This window comes from Meriones unguiculatus, chromosome 19 (assembly GCF_030254825.1).
Source record: "Meriones unguiculatus strain TT.TT164.6M chromosome 19, Bangor_MerUng_6.1, whole genome shotgun sequence".
Classification (NCBI taxonomy): Eukaryota; Metazoa; Chordata; class Mammalia; order Rodentia; family Muridae; genus Meriones; species Meriones unguiculatus.
This window is the reverse complement of record NC_083366.1, coordinates 53278540-53304968: the sequence shown is the minus strand read 5'-3', so window position 1 is coordinate 53304968 and position 26429 is coordinate 53278540. Positions and strand designations below refer to the sequence as shown.

The following is a 26429-nucleotide window of genomic DNA, read 5'->3' as shown; positions in this document are numbered from 1 at the left end:
CTATGCAAAAATTATTTTGTAATCCCCTCAAGACTGCTAAAACACTAAAATTTAAACATAGCATACAATTTATTAGACAAATAAATCCCATTAAAATCAAATCATCCCGTTAAGTGAAGAGTATTTTAAAACAAAAACACAAAAGCAGGGGCAAACCTGTCGGATGTGCATGGTCAGCTGGTGTTGGGTGGTGCAGACCTTCTCACACAGGGGACAGTTGTAGGAAGACTTCTCCTCTTTAGTTTCCTAAAAAGAGATTAGAACAGTGGGTGACTTTGTAATCACGGCCAACTGGTTCCTTCTACTCTTAGGATGAGCCCATGTCTTAGGAGCTGGGTCTGAGCAGCTGCAACCATTACTGAAGCCTGTCCAGGTATCTGTGCAGGTCACTCTCCCGTCTGTTCTCAGTTCCCTTGTTTATAAATGGGAAAAACAACACTGGCCACACTGTGCTGAGACTGCATGAGTGGTCAAGGAGCAGGCAGTACCATGTTGCTCCTCACAAAGAGGCACTAGGTGTTTATTCGTGTCCATCACACATATAATGACACTAATCACTTCATTAACCCCAAAGAGTGAAAAACATGTCACCCACAGCTTAGCTATGAAAGAATGGATTTCTCTCTCAACTCACACCCAAGCTCCAGGTACTATTTTGTTTTCTTGTTTGTTATTGTCTCATGCACTTAAGTTGACCTCAAACTCCTAAAGTAGCCTAGGCACTCTTTAACCCTTGATTCTCTTGCCTCTACTTTCCATGAGCTGAGATGGCTGGGTCTTAAGAACCTCGGGACCTTAAGAGAGGTAATGAGAGCCTCATCAGCAAAGACCAGCCTACCAGTGGAAGGATTCCTTAGTGTTCTACTAAGAATACTCAACAGGAATAACAGGGCTCTGCCCATACAGCTAGCATCTTATTGGTGGCGCCCATAAATAAAGAACAAGAAGAGCTCTGACCTCATCAAAACCAGCCAGCATGACAAACCAAACTGAAGACACTTCAAGTCATGACAAAACCCCCAGCTCACTATTTGGTTAGGTGGTTCATTTTATTTTTCTTCAAAACATACAGGACAAGCTGCCTTCAAGAGATATATTTTACCTTTCTAAGGAAAAGGCTCACTTCTTTCATGGACCCTTTATTAGAAGTTCCTCCTGCCAGGTAATTAATGGGAAATCACAAAGAATTCCCCAAATTACCTCCTTATCCACAGAAAACTCAGAAATGTTTCTGTCCCTGAAACTAACTGTATTCATGCCTGGGCAGCTCTCAGAAATTGGGATGTTCAAATACTGCATCACTGGGCTTCTAAAACCTGCAAGACCATCCAGCTCTGTGCAATTCAAACTTCTTACACTCCCAACATGCTAGACCAGGACTGGGGGTGGGAGGGAACCCTGAGATCTGTTTGTCTTAAAATCTCCCCAGAAGACATTGATGAACTTGGGTTGAGGGAGCACCAATTACTTGATCAGGTGACCATGAGCACTTGCATGGGGAATTCATGTACAGTTGGATCCAGAGCTCACACTATGGCAAGTCCAGCCCCAAAAGCAGTTGGGGGAAAAGTTGGTATAAATGAAGGCAGAGGGCACGGAAACAAGCAGCTGGATGCTCCAGCTAACCTACACACCCTTTCTGGTCTTGGATATCTCTGAGTAGATTTCTTTTCATCTGAACTCATTTGACTGTGTTTCCGATTTCCGCTGTTGATATCAATTATTGAGCACATGCTGATGAGTGAACTTATAGCAACTCAAATTTTTGGAGTTTCTTTTCCTTCCACAATCACTAAGAGAGAGATGACCACTTATTACGGATCCCATTTTCTGGAAAAGGAAACTTCAGAGTACAGAGGGACAAGGAACTTGCTCCAAACAGAGAACAATTAAGAAACTGACACCAGCTTAACCCCCAGACTCGCTGATCAATGGCCCAAACCACAACATTATATAAATCAGACCCCGAGACACAGAAAAGCAACACGTAGTGATTGTTCATGAGAGGTGATGAGAATAGATGCTATTCTGAAGACTGTGAAAACAAATGGCACCGTAAACCAGATGGGTGGAGTGAATGCGTGATGTCTTGTTCACAGCTGTCTTCTCCCTCTTTGGAATGAGTCTCGTCTAATTACCTTTTCTAACCTGTGGAGTGGGTTGGAGGACTAGGCCAGCCAAACATTTTCTCTCTCAAACTCTAAGGAAGCTGAAGATCCCTGAGACATTTCAAAAACAAAAATCTGACCTCACCCAGATACCCATACATTTATTCTCTCAGAGGCACAGTAAGATGTCTCATAGCCAGGCCAAAACAGGAAAAAGTTAAGCTCTGAGGTATTTCTGTCAAGTCATCAGATTAAAAATGCTATGTAGATTGTTCATAAAAGATTCACTGGTACATTGTAATAGTGGACATTTAAAAAGAAAACCTGGCAAGACACTGGCTCATCCCTTTAGGCCCTGAGAAGACTGGGGTGAGGAGATTTTTGAGCCCACAAGTTCTTACTAGTCTGGGCAACACAGAGAAACCTTGTCTCAAAAAACCCTCTAGGCCTCCAAGTGGCCAATCACTCGAGGAGACATAGTTTAATAAAATCATCTTGTGGTCACCTTGAAGCAGACACCAGGCACATTGTGTGGAGGTGCACAGGGCTGACTGATATTGACTCTGGGGTTGATCATTAACCTCTGCCAAGCCTGAAACTGGTGATGCTGTTGTGTAGTCTATAATGTAAGGTCCTAAAACCTGAGGTGATCTAATGGAATCAGCTTTACAAACTTTTAATGGTGAACAGAATAGTAAAAGAACATTGTGACAGTGGGAAAGGCCCACTAAAGACTTCTGAGCCCAGATATTATAGCCACACTGGTGAAAGAAACAAATTTCCTGGGCTGAGAGATAAAATTAGCAGCTAATGTGATAACTAACCAGTTCATAATGAAACAATCTGGCACCCTTGTCAGCGTCCGGCTGTGGCTAATCTCTCCTGGAATGCTACAGTCACATGGATGCAGCCTTTCCCAAGGCGCCCTCCTTCTACTCTCCCTGTCCAGTTTTCAGGTAAGAAGGGCACTTCCTAACCCTGTGAGCTGTCTACACATTATGTTTTGTTTTCTTCATTTGGGTGCTGTATTTAGCAGGCTACCTCTGGCCTAAGGCCTCCCTTCCAGAAACAAAGCCAGTCTATCATATCCCCGATGGAGAAAGGAGGCTGATGACAAGTGGCTCAGTCACATTGCACTCTGATGCCCTCACTCCTGCAAAGCAGCCTGTACTCAGTATCCAGAGGTGGAAGGAATGATGTCTGTCTTCGGTGACCCTAACTACCTCTGAACTGGGAAGGAACCACAGCCTGGACTTAGGGCCCTATGCCAGTGCTGTGCTATTTAAGGAAAGGTTCTTGCCTATCCTCCATTCATTCTTGGTAGAGCAGAAAAAGATGAGGAAGACAATGACCTCACATTTCTTAGTCATCCTTGAGTGCTTGACACCTGGCACAGTAGCTAGGCGGAAATAGAAGCTAGGTCTATTGTGAAATGAGTTGATAAGACAGATGGAGAGATGGACAGACAGGCATATACAGGCATAGGAGCATGGAAATAAACCTGTTCTTCCCAGGGCTAGTGCTCCTTCTGTACTCGGGCTGAGTATTTTCCTTAGGCACCCACAGGAAGAGAAGCACACGAAGGCAGGGGAAAAGAGAAAGAGAGAGAGAGAGAGAGAACAAAAAAAAAGTTATCAATACTACAAGCCTAAAACATTGCTGAGCTCTGTTGAGTCCTCAGGCTTGAGGTGAGGAACAGAGGCGTGCATACTTACATGCTACAGGACACATGGGGCTGCTGCCATTTCCTAGAGGGCACACTGAACTAGAAACCTGAGGGTTTATCAAAATCCATCACGGATGTGCTCGGAGAAAAGTCTATGCAAGAACAGTGATCAGTTCACAAAGGCCCCAACAGGTCTGTTCTCTTGTCCATTCTGGCTCCCAGACAAGCTGAGAAGAACACCTTGTCTCCCAACAAGGTTTAGTGTGACTATATTATGCCACATGCAACAAGAAACTAACAGGGAAGTCAATTTATACTATACGATTTCAGAGATGGACTGAGAATTGTTTGCTCTCTGCCCCCTTATTACCTTGTTAAAAATGTCGCTATCATGACAGCAACAACTTTTCTGAAGTGCCCCCTGTGTTCATTAACTGACAAAGACAATACCATGTTCCCAGTAGAGGAGACAGGGGCTTTTTTTTATTCCTCCCAATTTCTGTTTATGCAATCACTCTTTCCAACCTCTCCTGATCCTGTGACCGCTGAAAATTCAAGAGGATTAAATAGATTGAACTGAGGGCCTTGCCCTGCTATGAACCTACTGAGCACAAGCCCTTTCCATTTGATGGATCTTAAATGGGGATTCGCTGAGACTGAAATCAACTCTCTTTAAAACTAGAAAGCTGAACTCTGCATAGGAACTTACTTGTCCCCCAATCTGAAGATACTTAAAAGGGGTGTGTGTGTGGGGGGGAAGAAAGATCAAGGAGCTAGCTCAGAATAAAAATAATTAATCAGCTGTGTTAAAAGGAAAGAAACCACATCATAGGAGAGGCAGTCACATTCATTCTTTTAAACATAAGCTTGTGTTTAAGACAAATCACAGGGCAAAGAGTAAGGGTGCTTTCCCAGAAAGATAGCATGGCAGAAAAGATGTCCGCCGTGCAAGGATGTAAATAGTAAAAAATGATGGTGGCCTTTGGGTATATCTTTAATTCAGAATGTGAACAGGATTTCCTCTTAGGTAGCTTGGGAACTTCTCCCCTACATTCCCACAAGATGAAAGCCATCGGTGGCCACCACCCAATCCAGATCCTTACCTGGTTCCTTCTGCCAATCCGATTTGGTCCTGGAGGCTTCATGGGGGACTTGATGCCCTGGGGGCTCCCACCATTCTCAGTGATATTCGATACACTCATTACTGCTGACATCATGGTATTGATGGAAGACAGGTCTGAGCCTTCTAAACCAACGGGCGAATTTGACGTCATTGGGACAGGGTTTTATGCCTCTAAGAAGTCTCTGCTATAGAACTGAAAAACAGAAATGACCGATGTTCTCGTGAGAATATTTAGGCTTGTCACAGTCACGTGGGCTAATCACAGCTACCACTGTAACAGGGAGAAAGAAATGCCCAACACTGTTTTCCTTGTTCAGCCTATACTCAGAACAGAACTCAAAAAGATTTATTTTTGGTTTGTTTTCTGAGAGAAGAGCTTGCTATGTAGCCCAGGCTGACCAAACAAACTTACTACATAGCCAAGGATGACTCAGCACTCCCCAACCCTCCTGCTTCAGGCTCTCAAATGTAGAGATTACAGGTGTGAGCCACCACAACCAGTTCCAGAACAGTTTAACCTTTCTGCTCCCTGTTGTAATCAACCTGCTTCCTTTCTAAGTGCACACCACCCGCAGAACTCAAGCTACCTGAAGCAGCTCCCTTCACTTTTCTTTTTGACTGCATGGGTATTATGTGTGCATATGTATAGTTTCCTTGACAGCTGCCGACTTTATGTACTGAGGAAGTGTCTCAGACCGAACCCAGAACTTGCTGGTTTGGCTGGTCTACCTATCCCACTTGTGTAAGGATCTTGTCTCTGCCTCCCGAGCACTGGGTTATGGTGTGTGTGTGTGTGTGTGTGTGTGTGTGTGTGTGTGTGTGTGTCACTTTTTAATGTGGGTGCTGGAGATTCAGACTTTGACACTTACACTGACATAAGAAGCACTTCTCCAGTGTGCCACCTCCCTAGCCCAAGCTTTCCCTAATCCTTGTGAGCAGAGTTTGAAGAGGCTAAGACAACAAGAAACAGAGCTGCCATTTGGCCATCACCTTCCCTATACTCTGTACTTGCTTTCTTCTATTTAAATGTTTTAGAGTTAAGAAGTAGCTGATGGGAAACTTCATGTTTCCTCTGACTTCATGGCTACAAGGCAGTGATTTAAAAAGTTGTGTGTACGGCATTTCTATAGAAGCCAACACTGCTATAATTATAACTAAATTTAAAACCAACATTAAAAGGCATGTTTCTTTAAAAAAAAAAAAAAAGTAAGTAACCTAGAAGTTATAAAATGGAAAAAAGAACTATGCCATGTGTTAATTAATTACCTCCATTTTTTTTGTCCCTTGCTACAGCCGTCATCCACATGGAATAGGGAATGGCTCTGAGTCCTTTTTCTTCTCTTGATATCACTCTTTTACACTGGAAGATAAACAGGAGACACTGGAACAGTTAATTCATCAAGGAAAATTACTCAGTACTGACTGGCAGTAAATGGCACATGCTTGTGACCCCAGACATAGGAAACAGAGTTTGAGAATCTGAATGCAGTGCAAGGCTAGGCTAGGTAGAGACTCTATCTCAGAAAAGGAAACAGATTCAGTCTTTTTGCTTAGAAAGAAAAATGTGGAACCATTTCCTGTGATCTCAGATTGCTATACTCACAAAATACAAGGAGGACAAAGTAAGTAATCTTTTCTTATAAAATTGTGTGATGTGGTTTTTCACCCTAAAGTCCCCTCCTGTGCTGCCTCAGACACTCTCAACAGCCAAGGAATTTTTACCGTAGTTTACTACTCTTTCTTGGCTACTATTTCATACCATTTGTTTTTATACTTCACAGAGCCCCACTTGACCTGATTCCTTTCTCATCCTCCAAGAGCTCAGAGTCAGGTGTGACAATATTAGGTCACATCAAGAAGATGCCTGGGTGATGAGAAACAAATGACCAAAACGAAATCCATAACCCAAGCCACATCAAAATCTACTTTATTCCTGAACTTTAATATCAGAACACAAAATATGGGAGTCACTCAGAAGTGGCTTTAAATTCAATCCCCAACACCTCTTCTCAAAAGACAAAATGTGCCCCGCATTGTTATGCTCTGATGTGTTCCCTCAAAGGTTTGCATTAGAAACTTAATTCTCAAATTTATAAGCTACTGGTCTTTGGAGGTGGGTCTTCTAGTAGGCGCCTGAAATCCAGTGAGGAACAGCAACTCCAGAAGAAGAAAGGAGGAAGGCGAGCAGACCCACTCCACCTCAAGGGAAGAAACAAAACTCAAACCTGAACTGCTGCCTTTTCATGAAGCTTCCCTCATGTTATCAGATCACTTTTAAAAATGAACAGCTTCTGGGTGGTTTCTTGAGGAAAAACATGAAGACAGGAGTGTATGTATAGAAGAGCATAGACAAATACTTTTTTAATAGATTGTTGACAAATATATCATCGGTTCCTGCTGTAACCAATCATCATGTATAAATATGCATTTGCTCATAAATTAATTCACCTCTTTTAAATACTCTCTTCTGCATTTTCTTTGTTTTTGTTTGTTTTTTGAGATAGGGTAGCCTTGGCTGTTCTGGACTCAATTTGTAGATCAGGCTGGCCTTGAATTCACACAGTTCCACCTGCCTCTGCCTCCCAATTGCTAGAATTAAAGGCACACCCACCACACCCAGCTCTCCTCTGCATTTTTAATTTACAGAAAAGTTCAAGATAGTTGAACTAGAAATAGTCACTAATTCTATTACTGTGAAAACAAATCTTTCTACCAATTTATACCAAGGTTAGATGATGGTCTTTAGTCTCAGCACTAACCCCCCCCCCTTTTTCTTTTCTGAGTCATTAATACAGCTTTTGTTTGTTTTTTTGAGAGACAAGTCTTTCTGTTGTAACCCAGGCTGGCCTCCTGGACTCCCACATACTAGAATATTTTATTAGTCTCTTCAAAGAAGTTATGTAGGCCATGGATTAATCTGTAATTTGTTAAAAATTAATACATACAAACATACATAAGTATAGTCTGGCCTAAGATCTTTCTGATTTCACTCTTTTGTGAAGATGTCTCCTACTACCACCTATATATGTATTGCAATTAAGCTCATTTGAGATTTAAAACAAAAATAATTATGATAAACCTGCTGAGATGGCTCTATGGCTAATGGCTCTTGCTGCCAAGCTTGAGCCTGGCAAACCTGATTTCAATCCCCAAGACCCACATGACAAAAAAGGAGAGAACTGATAATCATAGATTGTCCTTTGACCTACACAGAGACAGACATGCACACACATACACAAACATCGTTAAAATAAAAATCACTGGCCCTGTTTTAATACAAACATTTCCAACTCGAATCAGAGAATGCAGGACCCCAGATGAAGCTCCCAAGTCACAAAAGTGATTGACTGATAGCATCAGGCTGATGGTTTCAGTTTTACTGCCCTAGTTTTGAACCTGCAGCTTGGATCTGGAAGTGGGGAGGAAAGGAAGAGGAAAGAGAAGTGTCTGAAGTTTTGCTTGGTGTGAGATCAATCCTGGGCATCCTGAGACTCTTCAATCCATACCACAGACCCAACAGATCAAGAAGAACCAGCAGTTGCAGCTACAATTTTAACCTGATTTTTTTCTATACCTTTAGAAGAAAATGGATGAGGTGTGGGGTGGAGGATAGGGTGAGACAGGACAGATAGGCTTGGAAAAGAAGCAGGGCAATTCAAAGCGAAGATAGGAGAGGGCGTGCACAGAAGACTCACTCACCACTGTTGACTCAAGGAAACCTATAAAGAGTAACTGACCTGTTTTCTTCGTTCTACTGCGGAGCTGATGAGGACTGGGCCCAAATGTGAGCAGGGTCACACCTCAAAGCCACCACTTCTGGAACAATGAGTTGGAACAACCTGAAAAGATAGTAGAAGGTAACATTAAAAGGAGGAACAATTCTTCCTCTCTATTGTTTCTGCTACTCAGTGTCACCATGATGAGGGCAATTCCCACCCCCTAACTGCAGCTGCAGGCAAGCTGTTAGCTGATTCCACCAGAATGTACTCAGGTAATGCTGAAACTGAGTGCGCTTTCAACAGCCAGGACAGCCTTTACCTCTACCAAAGTATATCCTACATTCCGTTGATGCTGAGCACAAGGACACATGAGAATGCTCAGGCTGATGGCCCAAGGTGAAGCTCTGAGCATCCTAGCACCATGGTAATAGTACTGGAAAGGATGCACAATGGCAAAGCACCTGCCCAGCATGTGAGGCCCCGGGTTTTAGGCCTAGCACCACGAACACCAACAAGACGCAAAAATGGCTGAACAGATTTCAGATGATCCCCTAGCATATAGGAAGAAAAGGGAAACAGTTCTTGGTGCTACCAGAAACAGGCCATGAAAGCAGCCATCTGAGTGCTGGGTCTGCTCCTCTGCACAGAGAAAGCTGGAAGGCAGCACGCTGCCTCTTGCTCTCAACACAGCATTTCTCAGCTGAAGGAAAGAGTGCAACACAGGGGGGAAAAAAAAACCTTAGGAGGCAGAGTAAGGGCTGGAGTACACTCAGTGGGCCAGCACCTGCCTAGCATGTGCAGGAGCTCTGGGTTCCTTGCTGACAACCACAAAGCGGCGGGGGGGCACATAAACAAGAATGCCAAGATGCAGTTGTCCGGCACATCTTCTCACTTTATTGGTTTTCAGAGAGCATCTGGAAACAAGCTGCACACGTGTGCCGTACAGCTATGATCTCAAATCTCACTTCGACGAGTCACCTACAAACTGCTCCCAAGCAGGACTGGTCTGTGTGGATGAGAACACTCCACCACCCTTTGCTGCCACAAGCAGTTCCTGGGAGGGTTTTGATGCCAGGATTCCTCCAGCAGTCCTGTTTTTTTTTTTTACTTCAGTGATTCCATTCTTTGCGTTATCCTCTTTGAAAAGTTCTTTGGATCTAAGAGTATTGGGAAACAAGGAACAACTTACAGGTAAGGCTCTCAATGAGCCATGGAGACCCTCATGCCTGGAGCCACCTGATACAACCCAGTACTTCTCGAGGTAAAGAAAACCACAAATCCTTCCAAAGAAATAGTCATACACTTGGTAATGGGAGAAGTCTATGTAGAGACAGTTCAGTAAGAATCTTTGTTTTACTGCTGCTACATGACCTTAAAGAAAAAAAGGTGGGGCTTGGATTTATCCCTTCCACTTATGCCACTGTCAAAAAAAAAAAAAAAAAAGTTAAGCAAGCCTTCCTTGATTGTATTCATTTTAAAAATAACTGGAGGCTGTGGGTGAAACTTTCATGGTGGTGTATTTATCTAACATGCTGAGGCCCTGGGTTCAATGTCCAGCACTGAAGAACAACAAGCAAACCCATCAAGGGTAAGAGTGCACACAATTTTAAAATGCAGGGTCTAGAAAGGAGCAGCTCCTCCTATACTTCAGTTAACTGTCAAGGTCCTCAAGTAAAGTCAACTAAAAGCAAGCTTCAGAGTCAGAGACAAATGTCAGGAATTAAAAATTTCCAGAACCTAAAAATCCCATTAAAATTTAGACCCATTCCTTCTCTCTTCATTAGACACTTAAAAAAGCAGGCAAGGGCAAGTAACTTCCCCACAAACATAAAGAACCAACCAGGAAGGGATACACTCAAAGCACAGGGTCAGATTGAGACTTGATTCTAAAAACTGAATCCTTTGACCTTGGATGTAAATGATTTGGATAATGTCAATATCCAATTCAGCTGAATAACAAGAGCCACCTCCCTGTTTGTTTTGAGTTCCACTAGGCTAAGGGAGCCATAAAACTGGGAGTATGGAAAAGCACAAAAATGCAGCTTTTCAAAGAATACCCCTTACCTCTATCACCACCTTGAGGAAAAAAAAGGGGGTGACATGGGGGTGTTATTGCTAGTTATGTCACAGAAGAGAGAAGGTTACAAAGACTGGCTATGGCATTTGGAGGTGGGTCTGGAATGCTGAGTATCTGTATTTTCCTTCCCAGAAGTCTTGTGCAAAGTCAAAGAGGCAAGATATCTAACAGAAGGCAGAAGTCCCTCTGGGAGGAGGAGGGGCAGGGGAAGGCCAGCTCCACTCTCCACCCCCTAGATAAGGGACAATGCTATGTAAAGCCAGAAAGAGAAGATTAAGGAGCCTGTCTCCAGGTCCAGGGAGATAGCAACAGAGAGATGGAAGATAAAAGAAAAGATGGTTTAGAAGTAAAGGGCGGTACCCCGTCTTCTGAAGATGAAATCTAAAATCTGTCCTCAGGCTTCCAGCAAATATGGAGTAAGTTGAGATGCCTAGGATGACAGCAGAGGCCTTCGCCTTTCTAACACTTGACTGAAAAGGCTGTGGCGGCAATGTAGGCCCCTATAACATCCATAAATTCAAAGGATGTGTGAGGAGAGAGCTGACCTGGCCAGTTCAAGCCAATCTGGAACAAAGTAGAAAGAACAGAAGTTCAGGTACGAAAATGACTGAGGCACCTGACAAACTACAGAAAGCCTCTAAAGGGTAGTCTAGGCTGTGGACTGACTACCTTGACTAGATGTTCCACCATGTCCAAGCCTGCCCACCCCAAGCCCAAGACGAACCCATGTTTGCTAACTAGGATGGCCTGTATGTGCTCTGGAGGCTGAGACAGCTGGGATGATGGCTCTCTTGAGTTCCAGGAAGTCGATGTGTTTCTCGGCTTAGGGGTAAGGCTATGGCTTGGATAGGGTGGCAACCCACAGAAGTTACTAGTTCCTACCCCAATGACACAGACTTTGGTAAAATGGAGTTGGATAAAGCATTACATAGCTTAACTGAGCATATAGCCAACTCTGTATTGCTTGAGTAAAGATGGCTTGCTAAGAAATGGGCCTGCTTTTACACAGACCAAGTTCAAGAGACAAGCATGAAGGCAAGGTGGCCATCCAGGAATGAAAGAAACATGCTGATCTTGCTCTTTCATTGTCTTCTCTACTTCTTTTCTGAAGTCTACAGAATGTGCATTCTTCAACCTGTCACTCAAAGGGCCTCCATGCTTTAGCCCAAGTTTGACTTCTGGTCTTGTCGCCCACCAGCACCCATGACTATCATTCTACTCAGTTTCTTGCCCCCAGCTGAGCATGGAACCTCCTTATTTCTCATGGACCAAGGCCTTTTCATTCCAAACCCTAAGACACATGGCTACTCTGCCATCATATTTAATAAAAACAGCACCATCAAGTGATAGCTCTGAGGATTAACCTTGCTATGTAAATGAGATGGCTGCTTAGGGGTGAAGTTATATATGCCCCTGAAACAGTAGGTGACTGTCACCCAGGAGACCTGGGAGCACAAGTCCAATGGCTATTGTCTCTCAACTCTATTAAGTTTCTTTTGGACAAAATGTGTGACTCCTGGCAGAAGGCTTGGCAGCACAGGTGCACTCCCTTGGCCTGACTTCCCACAATCTTAGCTTGCATCACTTCTGCCTTTCTTTCATTTCTCATCTGTACCTGGGTAAGAAAAGGGAATGCTCCCCTTCCTCTTCTTCTCTGCCCTTGGTCAAAGGAATGAGGCAGGGCTGGCCTTCAAAGGCTGAGACACATTCCTCTGCTGTGCAATGGGACCCAGGCCTCCCTGGTCATGGAGGCTAAAAGGAAGTTCCACAGCTCAACCTGAATTATGTCATGGCCCAGCCTTGTGGAGTGGCCGATTCCAGCTGATCCATCAACAGGATACAAATCTTCCAGGTTATGCCTACTTCCACAGGCTTGGCTAAGAGGAGTCCACACTCCTAGACTGTGGGGCAGATTTCTGTGGCAAATTAACAAACCAACTAAGTATGTATATTAGTAGTAGGAGACAGGGGCTGGAAAGATAGCTCAATGGTTAACAGCACTGGCTGCATTTTGCAGAGGGCCCTGGTTCAGTTCCCAGTACCCACATAGTGGGGCTCACAACTGCTGGTAACTCCAGTTCCAAGGGATCTACTACCCTCTTGGTGGCCTCTAAGGCCAACTGCATGTACACAGTGTATATAATACATTCACATACATTCACACACCACACACACACACAAACAAATGTCTCTTTAAATATAGTACAGGGCAGAAAATAGTAGCAGATACCATAGATTAACTAGACAAACATAATTTTTTTTTTTTTTTTGACAAACATAATTTAAAGGAACTCCTAGCAGTAATTTTATCTGGAAGCAGGAGGTTGAACGGCAGGTGACATGTGGACACTGCCACCCTAAGGGGCACAGGTGCTCCTCAATCTAATATGGGGCTCCATCCCAACAAACCCAATGACACTCAAAAGGCATTTCATGCCCCCAACAGACTGAACACCCAAGCTTACTAACATACATAGCGCATTGCAGAGTATCAGCTGTCCCCACTCACAACTGCAGGGTTGAATGGAAACCCTCGCTCTCTGGCCAGCAGCAAGAGAAAGGATCAGACCACTGCTCATCAGAGGGAAGATCCAAACTCAAAATCCCAAGTATGCATTCTACTGACTGTATGTTAACTTTATATAAGGAATCAAAAAATTGCACAAGTTGAAAATTTTAAGTTAGGAATTACCTACAACCTAGCCTTTCACCAGAAATAAAAATTTGTCGGCTCTACCTCAGACTTACACTTTTGAAGGAAGACCCTGCAGCCTGTCCTCACAGTTCTCTAGGGAACTCTACTCAGTCTGCCTGAGAACCAGGTCATGAAGGTCAACAGCAAGGTCAAAACCTGCAAGGATTTACACAACCTTTCTGACAGCCGCTGGCCTATCAGAGCTCCTGACAAACACCAAGGCACAGAGGCAGAGGCAGAGACTCAGAATCCAGTCCTAACTTTGAGCTTACTTACTACTACTAAGTAAGAGAAAGGAAAAGGAAGTCGTTACACAAGGCCTGTGATATAAGGTTCAGACAGGGTAGGGCTGGACTGCAATGCATGGGTGACCTGCAGTCCTGGATCCTACAGGCTACTTCTCCAGCAAATAGTGTTCTTCAAGCCTATGCTACTCCTTGAAAATTCAGCCTGAGACTCAAGCCCTTTGGCCAGGATTTTGTGGACCTGGACAAACCCCCTTTGCCTTTTTCCCTGCCACTTCTGGACAATAGGAATGTGTAACAAAGCGTGAAGGGGAAGAGAGCAGTTAAGGAGCAAGACTGTTGCCTCTATGGTTTCAGCATTAGCTCAGGATCTACTGAGCTGTGCCTATTTAGCTAGGGAAGGAGGGTGGGAGGCAGAGTGAATGGAGAACACTCCTCCCACAGCTCAGTGCCTGTTCAGCATCTGTGAGGCCCCGAGTTCTACCCCTAGCACCATAAAGATGAAAAACAAAAGCAAAATGTGAACTGCTGGTGCGACAGAGCTCTTCTGGTAGGTGGCGGACTGAACTGGATCACCGAAGTGCCTCTTCTCCCAGTGTCTCTTTGCTTCTTTATGGGAAGGAAGTAGGCAGCGCCTTCCCTGATCACAGGCTCCCCTGCAAGCCTGCAAGTGCACTGCACTGAGGACGCTGACTCCACTCCTTATAGCTCTTCTCCCGGGAGCGGGCCTTACGGACAGGATCAAACAACTGCCAAATTAGCAAGGCCAAGATGCAGCTGCCACCTGGCAGCCATTTGTCACCCAGCACCCTCCTCCCCTGGGAGGGGAACACGGATGGCTCTTGGCACCAGGCTGTGAGAAGAACAAGTCCCTGGCCCTCTCCCCAGGCAGGCCAGACTTTTCCTGAACATTGTTTTTCTGCTTGACCACTAGGAATTGGTATTTCATCACTTTCTTGACCAGCTTAGCAGAAGTCTGCATCATTCTCTACCCAGCAGCTGGGGGAGAGGGGGTAAGAGGTCAAGGTGGTCTGTACCTGTACAAAGAATGCCCACGTGGAAAGAAGAGCAAGACAGAGAGAAATGTCCTTGCCCACCTGCAGTCATAGCCATCAGGTCTAGGGTGGGGGCTAAGCTTGACTCCCACCTTACCTCAGAGCAGTTCTGGCTTATCAGGTAATAACAGGTACAGGAAAGGCTAGGGAGAGCCTCAACAGTGTACCTGGGTTGTAGAATTTAAAAGTGGAAAAGACAAGGCTGTGAGTCGCAGAAAACAGGCTTCAATTTACACGTATACCAGAGGCCTGCTTGTATTCAAGTATGATATTTACAGAGAACTGGGGGTACTTCCTGAGACAGAACCTCTATGCCAGCAAGCAGTAAGCAGTTTATATGTATTTAATACTTCTCCAACTCCTATACAGTACCGGCTATTATCTGCTAAATGCTACACTGCTCTTGTGGGATGGAACAGGTCTCTACCCCAGGATTCTGTGACTCCACGATTCTTGTACTTATCAAGACGCCAGAAAGACCACTGGGGGGAAAAATCCATCAGTGGAAGAAAATGAGCAAGCTAAAGGACGGGGAAACCAAGGTAGTAGAAAAATGAAGCTGGAGAAGACTAGAAAGGGTGAATGAACTCATTCCACAGTTCCACCAGGAAAAGAATGAAGAATGACGGAAGACACAAAGAACCTGTGCTAGGGCCCATGATTCTTTAAGCCAGGGCTCTTTGTTTGTTGGGAAGGGTGTGTTTATTTCATCTTATGGTTCTGGGTAATAGTTCATTACTGAAGGAAATCAGTTCAGGAACCTGAAAGCAGGAACAGAAGCAGACCAGTGGAGGGAGGCTGCTTACTGGCTAGCTCTGGTCTGGGCTTTCTAAAAACAAAAGAACAAACCAAAACGTGTATTTATGGTGTTTGGAGGGCAGGGGGCAACCTATAGGAGATGGCTCTCTGTTGATCATGAATTCTTGGAACTGAACTGGGGTTTTTTTCGTGCTTGGAAGCAGGCAACTTTATTTGCTGGGCCATCTTGCCAGCTTTAAACCGGGGCTTTAAGAGAGAGCAGTCACTGGATGGCACGAAGCCCAGTGAGGTTAGTCGTAAGCCTGCTTCATCTGGGTGTATTCAAATAGAGTAGGTAACCAACTAGACACACAAATGTTAAGAAAATAATTTTTAAAAAGCTGACCAGATTATGATTCTTCTGGCTGACGTGTAACATATTTCTGAGTCTCCATTTGCAGATCTGAGAGTGAAGTAGAATTATTAAAAATATGGGAGGGGGCTGAAGAGACGGCTCAGCAGGTAAGAGCAGTGACTGATCTTCCAGAGGACCCAGGCTCAATTCCCAGCACCCACATGGCAGCTCAGAACTGTCTGTAACCCTAAGATCTGACACTGTCCCACAGACATCCATGCAGGCAAAACGCCAATTCACATAAAATAAACACAAATAAATTATTTTTAAAAAATACATGGGAAACAGTAACACACCCCCAGTCTGAGCAAATGACACTAAGTTTCCTCACTCAACATTCTTCACTCAACAGTCCCTGCCCCCTCCCCCTGGTGCTGAGTCTGTCTACCTCAAGTTGCCTACCAGTTTCTCTTATTAGACTGGTAAAGCTCTGACAGCATCCCAATGTAATGATCTTTGTTAAAAATCCTGTCTCAGCCCACAAGTGAGACAATTAACAATAAGTAAGTTGGCTTATCACAAATGCAATCCCACTGACAGCAAAGAGCAGAGCAGCTGTCGACTCTCGCCACACTGCATGGCAAGCAGGAAATAAAACCCATCCGGTTTCGTGCACTGCTGAAACAAATCCTGCTCGGCTCCACATTTGCTAAACCAAGGAAGTACTTCTGGCGCCCACACAGACAGGGCCATGGCTGTTTCTTCCTTGTATTCCCCAACACGGCCCTTTCTCTTCCAACTGGCTGTTAACACCCAGCAACTTGTTAGGTCTGCAACTGGACTGCAGTGATCTGACTGTTCTGGGCACTTCTCTGAAATAGAACTAAGGATCCTGTTACATTTACAGCTTCGGGGGAAAGCTGGGGTAAAGTTCAGTCGCAGTTTGCAGAATTTTGGGCAATATCCTGCAACCCTTTCTTGAGCCCCGAGGTCTCAGGCTGGCCTTTCTGATATGCTGGGGAAAGGGCGCAGCAGAATCAGGGATCTTCCTTCTTCCCCCAGGAGGAGCCAGGGCAACTAAGCAACCCAGGGCAGGTGGCTAACCTCAGATCAGAAGGGGCTGCATATTCCCAGAATTCAGGGCAGTTGCAGGACACTCCTTGGAAAACCAAAATGATACTGCTGTTTGAACTGCTCCTCCCCTGGCTGCTTCCAGAAGGCAGTGGAAGGGGGAGAGTCCCATCTTTCATTTGCCCATTGGAAAAGTGGTCAGCTGTGGTCAAAATCTCACAGTGGGTAATCAGACATTACCAACCGTCAGCTGAGAGTGACTGTGCCGGGGAAGTGACGTGCTCTAGCTCCCAGGGACCTGATGGGCTGCCCTATGTGCAAGGAACAGATGGTCTTTCCTGCCTCCATAGCCCCAATTTTCCCTCTAAGAAAAGAATTCATCGCTGCAGGAACAAATACTCTGAGAAAATAGTGACTGGTGAGTATTGATTATACACACTAGCAAATCAAAAATCACTGGAAAGCAAATGTGACTACCACGGGACAAGGCTTGTCCCTCCTAAGAGACCATGTGTCAGGAAATCATGGCATATTCTGAGTACCGGGGGCCTGGTCAGACCCAGGATTAAGGCCAGGCTTGAGGAGATTTAATGCAGTACTCAAGGAAGTCTGAGGCTCTGGTCCTGACTGTCCTGGCCTTGACCATTGGGAGGATGATTAGCTCAGGGCAACTGTACCGGAAGGGGTGGGGCCTGCAGGATTAGGTTTTGGTCCTGCAGCTGTGAAGGGCTGCTCCCACTCCTGATCGGCTCTGAGAGAGGCCTGCTTGGTAAAAGCACACAGGTTCATTTGCTTTAGGTTGATCTACCAGGTGCTGAACATGCCAGGCTTCTAAATGCCAGTTCACGCCTCACAGGCCCCACCCCAAACAGGCAGCTCCTTTACAAAGAACTGAATTCCCACCAAGTGTTACAAAGTACACAATGAAAATGAAAAGATAACCCCAGAGAGACAGGTCCCTTCCTTAAACTCCCCCTCATACCTATGGACAACACTGGACCCACAGCTAAGAGGAAAGGGATGCCCTGACCCCAGTGCTACTCAGAGACCTAGGAGAGTCCCACACATCTAGGACCTGGCTGGCTGGGTGCTTGGACAATCTCAAGAGTCAGATACCTTAGCATAAAAAAATCTCCCTGGCACACAGATTTGGATAACCAAGCTGATGTCTATTTAAATAAGTAGGAAGTGATTTGTGCATTTTGAATAAAAAAGACATGGAATTGTTTTCACCTGTCAGTGGAACACAGTCCTACACCTCAAGCAGTCTTCTGAAATACAATCATAAACCAAGCACGTGATAAAGGCACTTTCCCGTTGTTCAAAAAGAACATCTCCACTATCTTTATCTTCCTTTCACAGTTTGCCATCCAGTGATAGGAGGGGCCAAGCCTCTAACAGTCCACACTTTATCTCCTACTGACCACTCAAAGCCAAGGGTTAGACTTCCTCTAGCTAGCCTGGAGGGGCTGTTTGACTTGTTCCAAATACTTACCTCTCCTGTCTGAGCAACACCTACCCAACAGCCACTTCAGCTCCAAACTTAACAACCTTGCAGTGCAATGGAGCAGCACAATTAAAACTGTTTTTACATTTTAATTTATTGTCTGTGTACCTATCTGAGGGTCAGAGGACATCTTGCATGAGTTGATTCTCTGCTTCCACTATGTGAGTCCTGGGGATAAAGCTAAGGCCACCAGGGTTGGTGGCAGGTCTCTTCTGCCCGAGACTTGATGTGGGTGAGACCTGATGTGCCCAAGAAACAAGCATGCTTTCTGGGGTCACTTATGTATTTGCTGTGTGTAGAGCAAACACAATAGCTATCGTTGTCAAGGTGTAAAAATCTAACAGTAGCTAGAATAAAGCATAGCTTACATATTATAGGAAGGAAGGAAGGAAGGAAGGAAGGAAGGAAGGAAGGAAGGAAGGAAGGAAGGGGAAAGAAAGAAAGAAAGAAAGAAAGAAAGAAAGAAAGAAAGGAAGGAAGAAAGGAAGGAAGAAAGGAAGAAAGGAAGAAGGAAAGAAGGAAAGAAGGAAAGAAAGAAAGGATCTTGCTATGAAGATGAGGTTGTTCTTGACCCCCCTGCCTCAGCCTCTTGGGCTGGAATTACAGGTGTAAGCCATTATTTCTATCTGCATATATCACTATTCTTTAAGTAACTTGTATGTGCTACTACTCCTGGAACCAAGAGCATATGCTTGTGTGCACACACAATGGTACAGAGCACACTGGATCCCTTGTCAATCCACCCACCCAGCCTTAGCCACTCAACTGTTGGAATGTCAGGGTGTTCTGTGGTTCAGTTTCAAAAGCACTCCTGCCTGCTTGGATAACAGCAGCAAAACTCACTTCCTTGTGCACCCATTGGGGCAGCTGGTAAAGCTGTGTTTGTTACTTATGTACCCATGGACTGACCAGAAAGAATTCACCCCCAGTGCAGCAGCCCACCATACAAGGTAAAAAGAGTTCCATTTTTCTTAGCATTCAGTCAATGAACAGGAGGATAATTTGTTTAGAAAATTACACACACACACACACACACACACACACACATACACACCCCAAGATGCTAATCTTTCTAGGGATATGAAGCTTCTCTGCACAATCAAAGAATAAGGGACACTTCCTTGTCCAAACATCCTTAGTGTCTTGAAATCTCACAGACAAAGAGAGCTGGGTAGGACAGGAGAAAGGCACTAAGGATGGTTAAGTCAGGCCAGGGAAAAGGGAATGGGGGGTGGACAGCGGGGTGACACACAAGGGACAAGCGAGAAACTGGGCTACTTACAGGTTGAGTCCTCAATACCACTTTCTGTGCAAGTACTTGAGGGCATAGCCAGTATTTCTTTCAAAGACACTCTACCAGACGAACTGTGCTATTCCATTCCCAGCCTAGACAGAACTGCCAGCCATGCGGACTCCATCCCACAGGATATGGCTAGTCAGAGACCATGGGAGAGCAGGAGCCAGCTAACTGGTTCAGCCTCACCAGCAAACAGCAGGCACTCTTCAACACCCTCAGGGGCCCTCCTCCCCAGCTATGAAGTTAGAAACAACCCGTACAAAGAAAAGAAAACTTGCAAAACAATATCTATAGTACTCCGTGAATACTCCTGAGAAGAAACATACAAGCTCTTAAAGATGCTTCATTACAATTCTGGGAAAGAAAAATCAACACAACAACAAAAACACAGTCCACTAAACTGAGGCACACTCATGCCTATGCAGTAGTCAGAATACAATTCAGTTAACAGCAGTTGCCTAACTGAATTCCAGTTACAAGCACATTTCCACAAGTACTATTACAAGCTGGTGATATCCTGACATATTCCCAAAGGGAATTCAATACTTTAAAAATAAAACAAAAAACTATGGCTGGTATAGTGGCATATGTCTATCAAGTTCTAGTACTTTCAGAAAGCCAAACCAAGGACAGCGGGCAAGATGGTTCCACCTCCAAGGCCACCAAGCCTGCTGATCTGAGTTGGATCCTCAGCAACTAAAGAGTAGAGAAAAAGAATGGATTCCCTCGGGTTAAACCAAACCAAATCAAAGGTCTGATAGACTACACAACTGGCTGCCTCTTCACAGTAACAGCATTTCCAGCAAAAATAGAAATGCGAAGAAAAAAATAAAAATAGAACAATCCTAAAGATGCCACCGCTTTACTCCCTGCAGTCAGTTATCCCTTAATTTTCTGATCTGGCTGAGGCAAGGAAAAAAAAATCCTTTGATGATTCTTCTACAAGTGACTGCTAACTATGGTAGTGACCTTTTTGTAGCCTCAAGTCAAGGCTTATTTTTAATGGAATGAGCATTTGGGACATAGATATACAGGCAATTCCAGTTCCGCCTATTTTATGTGGAAATATCAAAAATAATGTGTTGCTGGTTCTAAACCAAATTCATAGTCAAAATCACATCAGGCGAAGGAACTGAACTTAAAAAGGGGGACTTTGTGTCATTCCCTGGCTTCAACCACCAAACACACAGCGCAGTGGATGGGGAGGGAGTGATGGGAAGAGGTGTTTTAGGCCCATCCGTAGTGCTTTTGGAATCCAAACCACAGAATCATGTACCTTCGCTACTGAAGATGTACCGCACTGTTGCTGCACTGCAGACGGAAGAAAACTTGAGCCTGTCATCCTGCAGGCGCTAGAGCCCACTGAGGCTCCAGATATCAGAAGCACCAGGAGGCAAAAGAGGGCCTGGCTGGCAGGCTGGGAAGAGAGGAGATACAGAGTGAAATTCAACCCAAGGGAAAGTGGACCATGAGTCAAACGCTTTGCTTTAAAGCTGTGGGGCTCATCAGAGGTAAGAGGTGCAGAACATGAGGGCAGTAGGACAAAGGCAAACCTCAACTTGAAGAAAGGATCCAGCTTTTGGCCAAGTGTTGGCAACAAGAACCCAATGTGGAGAAAGCAAGAGTTCCCAAATACTACCATTTTCATCCTTCTCTAGAGAAATGCTAAAGCCCTCATTGGTTTGTTTGCATTCACTCACTCACTCACTCACTCACTCACTCACTCACTCACATTGCTTTTGCTTTAAAGGTGAAAAGCTCTCTTTAAAATGAGATAAAGACATTAAATGACTGAGATTGTTTTTGTGTCCTTACTTGGCAAAAGAAACAACTCCCCCCCTGCACCCACCAACTAACTATAAACCTTTTGCTTTGTTTCTCTCACCCATGAAAAAAGCTCCCTCGGGAGTCCTCAGCACATACAGCAAATTGTGAAAAAGGAGGGAGAGTGTAGTAGGGGAAATGGCAAAACGAAGCTGGCAGAATGACTCCGAGGTCAAGGTTCCATCTGGGAAGGGATGAACTTTATCCTGCCACTGTGGAAACCCACTTACAGACTTTTTTTTTGGGGGGGGGAGGGGCCTGGGATGAATTAATCATATCCATATTTTAAGAATCTTTTGGCAGCGGTTTAAAAAAAATGTAGGACTAGAGGCTCATACCCCAGTTAAGAGGCATTATGATAGTTTAAAGGACAGATACAAAGGGAGAAACAAGAAGAGGCTCTTGTGGCCAGGGCACTGTTCAGAATGACTCTGGACTGCCTACATCAGCTAACACCGTGGATGACAAAGCAGTTAGCAGATGGAGGAAGGAGTAGGGGCCATACAATAGAGCGAGGCTGATTACGGAACAGCACAACTAAGAAAGTTCCAGGTCCTCAGGCTTTCCAGGCAGCTTGCCCCTTTACCCGCTGAGCCATCTCTCTTAACTTTTAAAATAAGTTTGATGTGAAGATACCTTAAATGACCAGTCGTGAGCAGAGGCTGTAAGCACTGGACAGGGTAGGTCTACAGTGCTTTTTTTCTCTGGTAATCTCGGGTTACTAGATTGTAGTCCTTTGTTTTTAAGCCCCAAGGCAGAGGAATAAAAATAGTCTAGTATAGTCTTCCCTGTAGGCATGGGAGCAGAGGTAGTTCCCAGAAGCATCTTTGCTTAATATTTATGAGTTTCAGTGTATAGAGAGAAACAGCCCATGAAACCAATAGGACAGGACATCTATCTCCTAAGTAGGCAAACGAGTCATTCCCATACTACTTATCTGCTCAAACTGAATCTCCACCTCAAACAAACACACAAACACACTAACAAACGGGTGAAAGAAAACACTGGGAAAATGTTTATAAATCTAGGTCACTTTTAAGTGCAGTCTGAGAGCAAAGTAGTATAGTCTGGCCATTAAGAATACTGGACAAGCATGCCTCAGGCCTGGACTTAAGCTTCAGGTCTGCAAAATCAAATCAACCATGAAAAGCAAGTTGGCACATTTATGCACTGATGAAGCTAATTTGGAATGAGCATAATACCTTGCTAATTGTACAGCATTTAAAACTACTTCTAAAAGATGTGCTATCTAGGGGCTGGAGAGAGAGTTTAGCTGTTCGGAGCACTTGCTGTTCTTGTAGAGGACTCAGCTTTGGTTCCTAGCACCCACAAGGTGCCTCACAACGATTGTTAACTCCAGTTCTAGGGGATCCAACATCTTCTTCTGACCTCTGAGGATAACAGGCATACATGAGGTGCACACACAAGCAAAACACTCATATATTTAAAACTAAAAGTTCTTAAAAAAATTGTTCTACTTGCATGCATGTGGTGGCACACATATGGCCATATACGTACATACACAAATATAAACATTAAAAAGTAAATAAATATAATGATTTTTAAGAGTATGCAGTGAGGCATGGTGGCATGTACTGAGACAGCAGGAGCTCAAGTTCAAGGCTGGTGAGTTCCATGACAGCCCGGTCTACGTTACATAGCAGGACCTTTTGTTTTGTATTTTTACCTTGTGCTAGGAATGGATTCTAGTACCTGGATTCCATCTACTGAACTACACTCCTATCACCTAAGGCTTTTTTTCATCACTGTTGCCACCAGTTTCAGGCAGGTACCTCCATGGTAAGTGACATTTTGTGACAACACCAAAATACTAACCTTCCCTTTCTCGTGAAGAGATAAAGCATAGAATTTAAGTTACTACCACAGGAACACACGACAGTAACTCAACATATGTTGTTGGTCAAATCAGTTTCTAAGACTCCCCTAAAGCATGATATAAGCATGTCCATGGCTCATTTTCCTGGAAAGGAAAAGGAAATGGTAAACCTCAGCCTTGTCACTGCTTTCATTCAGGTCTATCCTGCCCCATCTATTCTGAGATTCCAGAAGACATTCAGCCTGTATGTCATAGCCATCTCTAAATGGCTGCAAGAGAGCCTTGGGTTGTGTGAAAATGCCCCCACAATAGCAACTCCTGGGAATTTCAGGTCACAGACTAGAAGGTGGTCTTATGGAAAATATTTGTTTTTTAACTAACAAAAGGTTATAGAGGTCTTAGTGAGCCTTTTATAGTGAAACCATGAATAAAAGCTGAGATGCCCTAAAAGCTGTGTGTCTATCTACACGGCAATGCACAGAATAAACTACAGAAACAAGAATCAGGAGGAATTGGGAATGTGACTGTGATTAGCAGGTATTTGGTGCTAAGCTAACTTGGTCCTTCATCTTGTTGCATACACCCTTGAAGATGAAAACTAGTGATTTTTTTCTTACCTTCATGCTGTCAGGGTTTTTAAAAGAAACCTGAGTGGCATAGTGGTGCGTGCCTTTAATCCCAACATTTGGAGGCAGAGGCAGGTGGATATCTTGAGTTTGAGGCCAGTCTGGTTTACAAGTTCCACACTAGCCAAGTTCTAGGAAGGGCTACACAGTGAGACCCTGTTTCACAAAGTGCTCCCTTCCCCGAAAAAAGGTACCTTAAGAGTTACAAACAGGATTTGCATCCTCGCTTCCAAAGATGTATGAAGAAAATACTCCTACAACGTCAAATATTATTTATACTTATGTATTTGCATATATGTGTTTTGAGATAGTGTCCCACTGTGCAGTTCTGGCTAACTTGGAGCTCACAGTGATCCAGCTGTCTCTTTCCCTCCAGTGTTGCAATTAAAGGAATGTACCACTACATCTGGTAAATATTTCTTATGATAAAAACGGACCCCACCCCCAACAACCACACACAAAAGCACCACTACCAGATCAAGGGTGGAGAGACTACTCACAAGCTCACTACCTAGGGGCCAGAAAGAAGCAGGAAGTAACAACTAAATAGGTCCTTGAGCCCATCAGGAGCAGACAGGTGTGCGCACGGTGAAGGTATGGAGAAACTGATGGAGGAGCTGATACTCAGAAAGCACCAGGTGCTGCTGAAGGCCAAAGGATGATTACAGAGGGTGTGCAGGGCAAATTATGGGGAACTGGGAAAGCTGGGCTTGGGGTAGTGAGGGGTATAGGCGCATCGATGTCTGAGAAGGTGAAGCAAGAGTTCAGAAAGCCAGTCTGAACATGGTGACTGGGGTGGGGGTGGGGTGAGTAGAAAGGGGAACAAAGGGAACAGAGAAGGTAAACCAGAACAACTTTCAAAGAAAAGCAGGCAGGCAAGAGACAAGAACAGCCAGAGGCAAGTGGCCTGAGGCACTAAAATGGTAACCAAGAAAAAGCTGCAGATGATTGACAGTTGGGCTGTGAAGCAATGCAAGGAGGCCAGTCCAGAGGGTGGTGGCAGTGTAGAAGTGTGTGTGTGTGGGGGGGGAGCTTGAAATAGGGAAGTGAAGAGATACCCCTTAACCAAGCATAAAGGTCAATGGACAAAGCCCTTTCATCTGAGTGTGGTAGAGTGGAATCCCAGGGGGTCCAAGGAGGCTCCTTTGCTGGAGGTCTTAATCCTTAGCACACAGTAGGAATTCAAATATTTGACAGACTGGTAATCTCCTGAAAACAGACAGGTGGTCCTAGCTGCTGAATGGGGCAAGTGATGGTTCAATGAACAAAGGAACCCAGAGAGCAGGCAGGAGACAGCCCAGTGGCTGCGAGAGATAAACAGACCCCCTATCCCATACCACCAGCCCAGCAGCCAGGGAGGATGAAGCTGAACAGAGGGGAGCCCTTGGTTATCTTAAGTCCCTACAGGTGCTCAAGGTGCTCTCCTTTAGTCCTGAGCCTGATGTTTGGCTCTTCCTAAAGTAGAAGAGGATGGAGAAAGTTCACGGTCATCCATATAGGGACTGTTAAGTCCAGTCTAGGCTACAGACATGAGTCTATCTGAAAACATACATCCTCACATAGTGTGACCCAAACATATCTATAATCTGTAATCCTGGCAGCACTCAAGAGCCTGAGACAGGACACTAATTCTAGGCCAGCCAAGGTTACACTGTGAGTTCCAGGCCAGCCAGAGCTACAAACTGTCTCAAATAAAACACACACACAAATGGTCCCAGGGGAAGAACAGCCCCCTCCTCCTACTCAGGGAGTCTATGGAACCCTGTTCCTACTGCTAATGGCTGGCAGAGGAAAAGAAAAATGGATTACTCTAAACACTGCATCTTATACTTCAGTAGTTAAAGGCAAGCCTGTTATTTTTCTTCCAGCTGGTACCCAATCCAGTCATGTAGCTGTTTGCCTAACTATAAACTAGTGGGTTCCACTCTAACCAAGATGTGGCTCACTGTAAAATGCAGGCTGGAAAGTCACATAAGACAGGGTCTCACTATGTAGTCCTGGCTTGGCCTGAAGATCTACCAGCCTAGGCTGGAATTAGATACGTGGGCCACCACACCCAGCAAAAAGCAGCACAAGGCCCACCAAGAGCACTGTGATCCAGACAGTTCTCACAGGTTCAGCCAAGTCTGAACACTCTTGGGAGTCAGTCAGTGTGAGTTGTTGTTCTTAGGTTAGTTCAGTTGATTTTAGGTTAGTTCTTTCTTTTGTCTTTACCTGACTCAAGATTTTCTTCAGTTACTTACACCATCACTGGTAGAATACCTAAGCAAATCAAACCATTTAAAGTGATGAAGGGGATGGAAGGAGATGGATGGAACTTTAAAACAATTTATGCAAAAACACTCTCCTCCTTTCTTACCATCTCCATTCAATTACTAGGTGAACAACTGCTTCTCAAAGGAAAATCCTAGACCTAAGTTTGAATGTCAAAACCTCAGTTGTGCCCTAGCTCACAGAGCACTAAAAATTTCAGCAATTTGGGGATG

The 26429-nt window shown here is 44.6% G+C and overlaps 1 protein-coding gene across 10 annotated transcripts in view; it reads right to left on the bottom strand.

The window, feature by feature from the left end:
• The window catches only part of Rreb1 (ras responsive element binding protein 1), a 174589-nt gene that overhangs the window by 56023 nt on the left and 92137 nt on the right, over positions 1–26429 (bottom strand). For all 10 annotated transcript variants that reach the window (XM_060372483.1, XM_060372482.1, XM_021633104.2 and 7 more), the window contains 4 exons: positions 8635–8736; positions 6164–6257; positions 4878–5090; positions 157–246 (listed from right to left, as the gene is read on the bottom strand). In XM_060372483.1, coding sequence (XP_060228466.1) covers positions 157–246; positions 4878–5048 — 261 coding nt within the window. In that variant the 5' untranslated portion in view covers positions 5049–5090; positions 6164–6257; positions 8635–8736. The remainder of the gene's footprint in view (positions 1–156; positions 247–4877; positions 5091–6163; positions 6258–8634; positions 8737–26429) is intronic.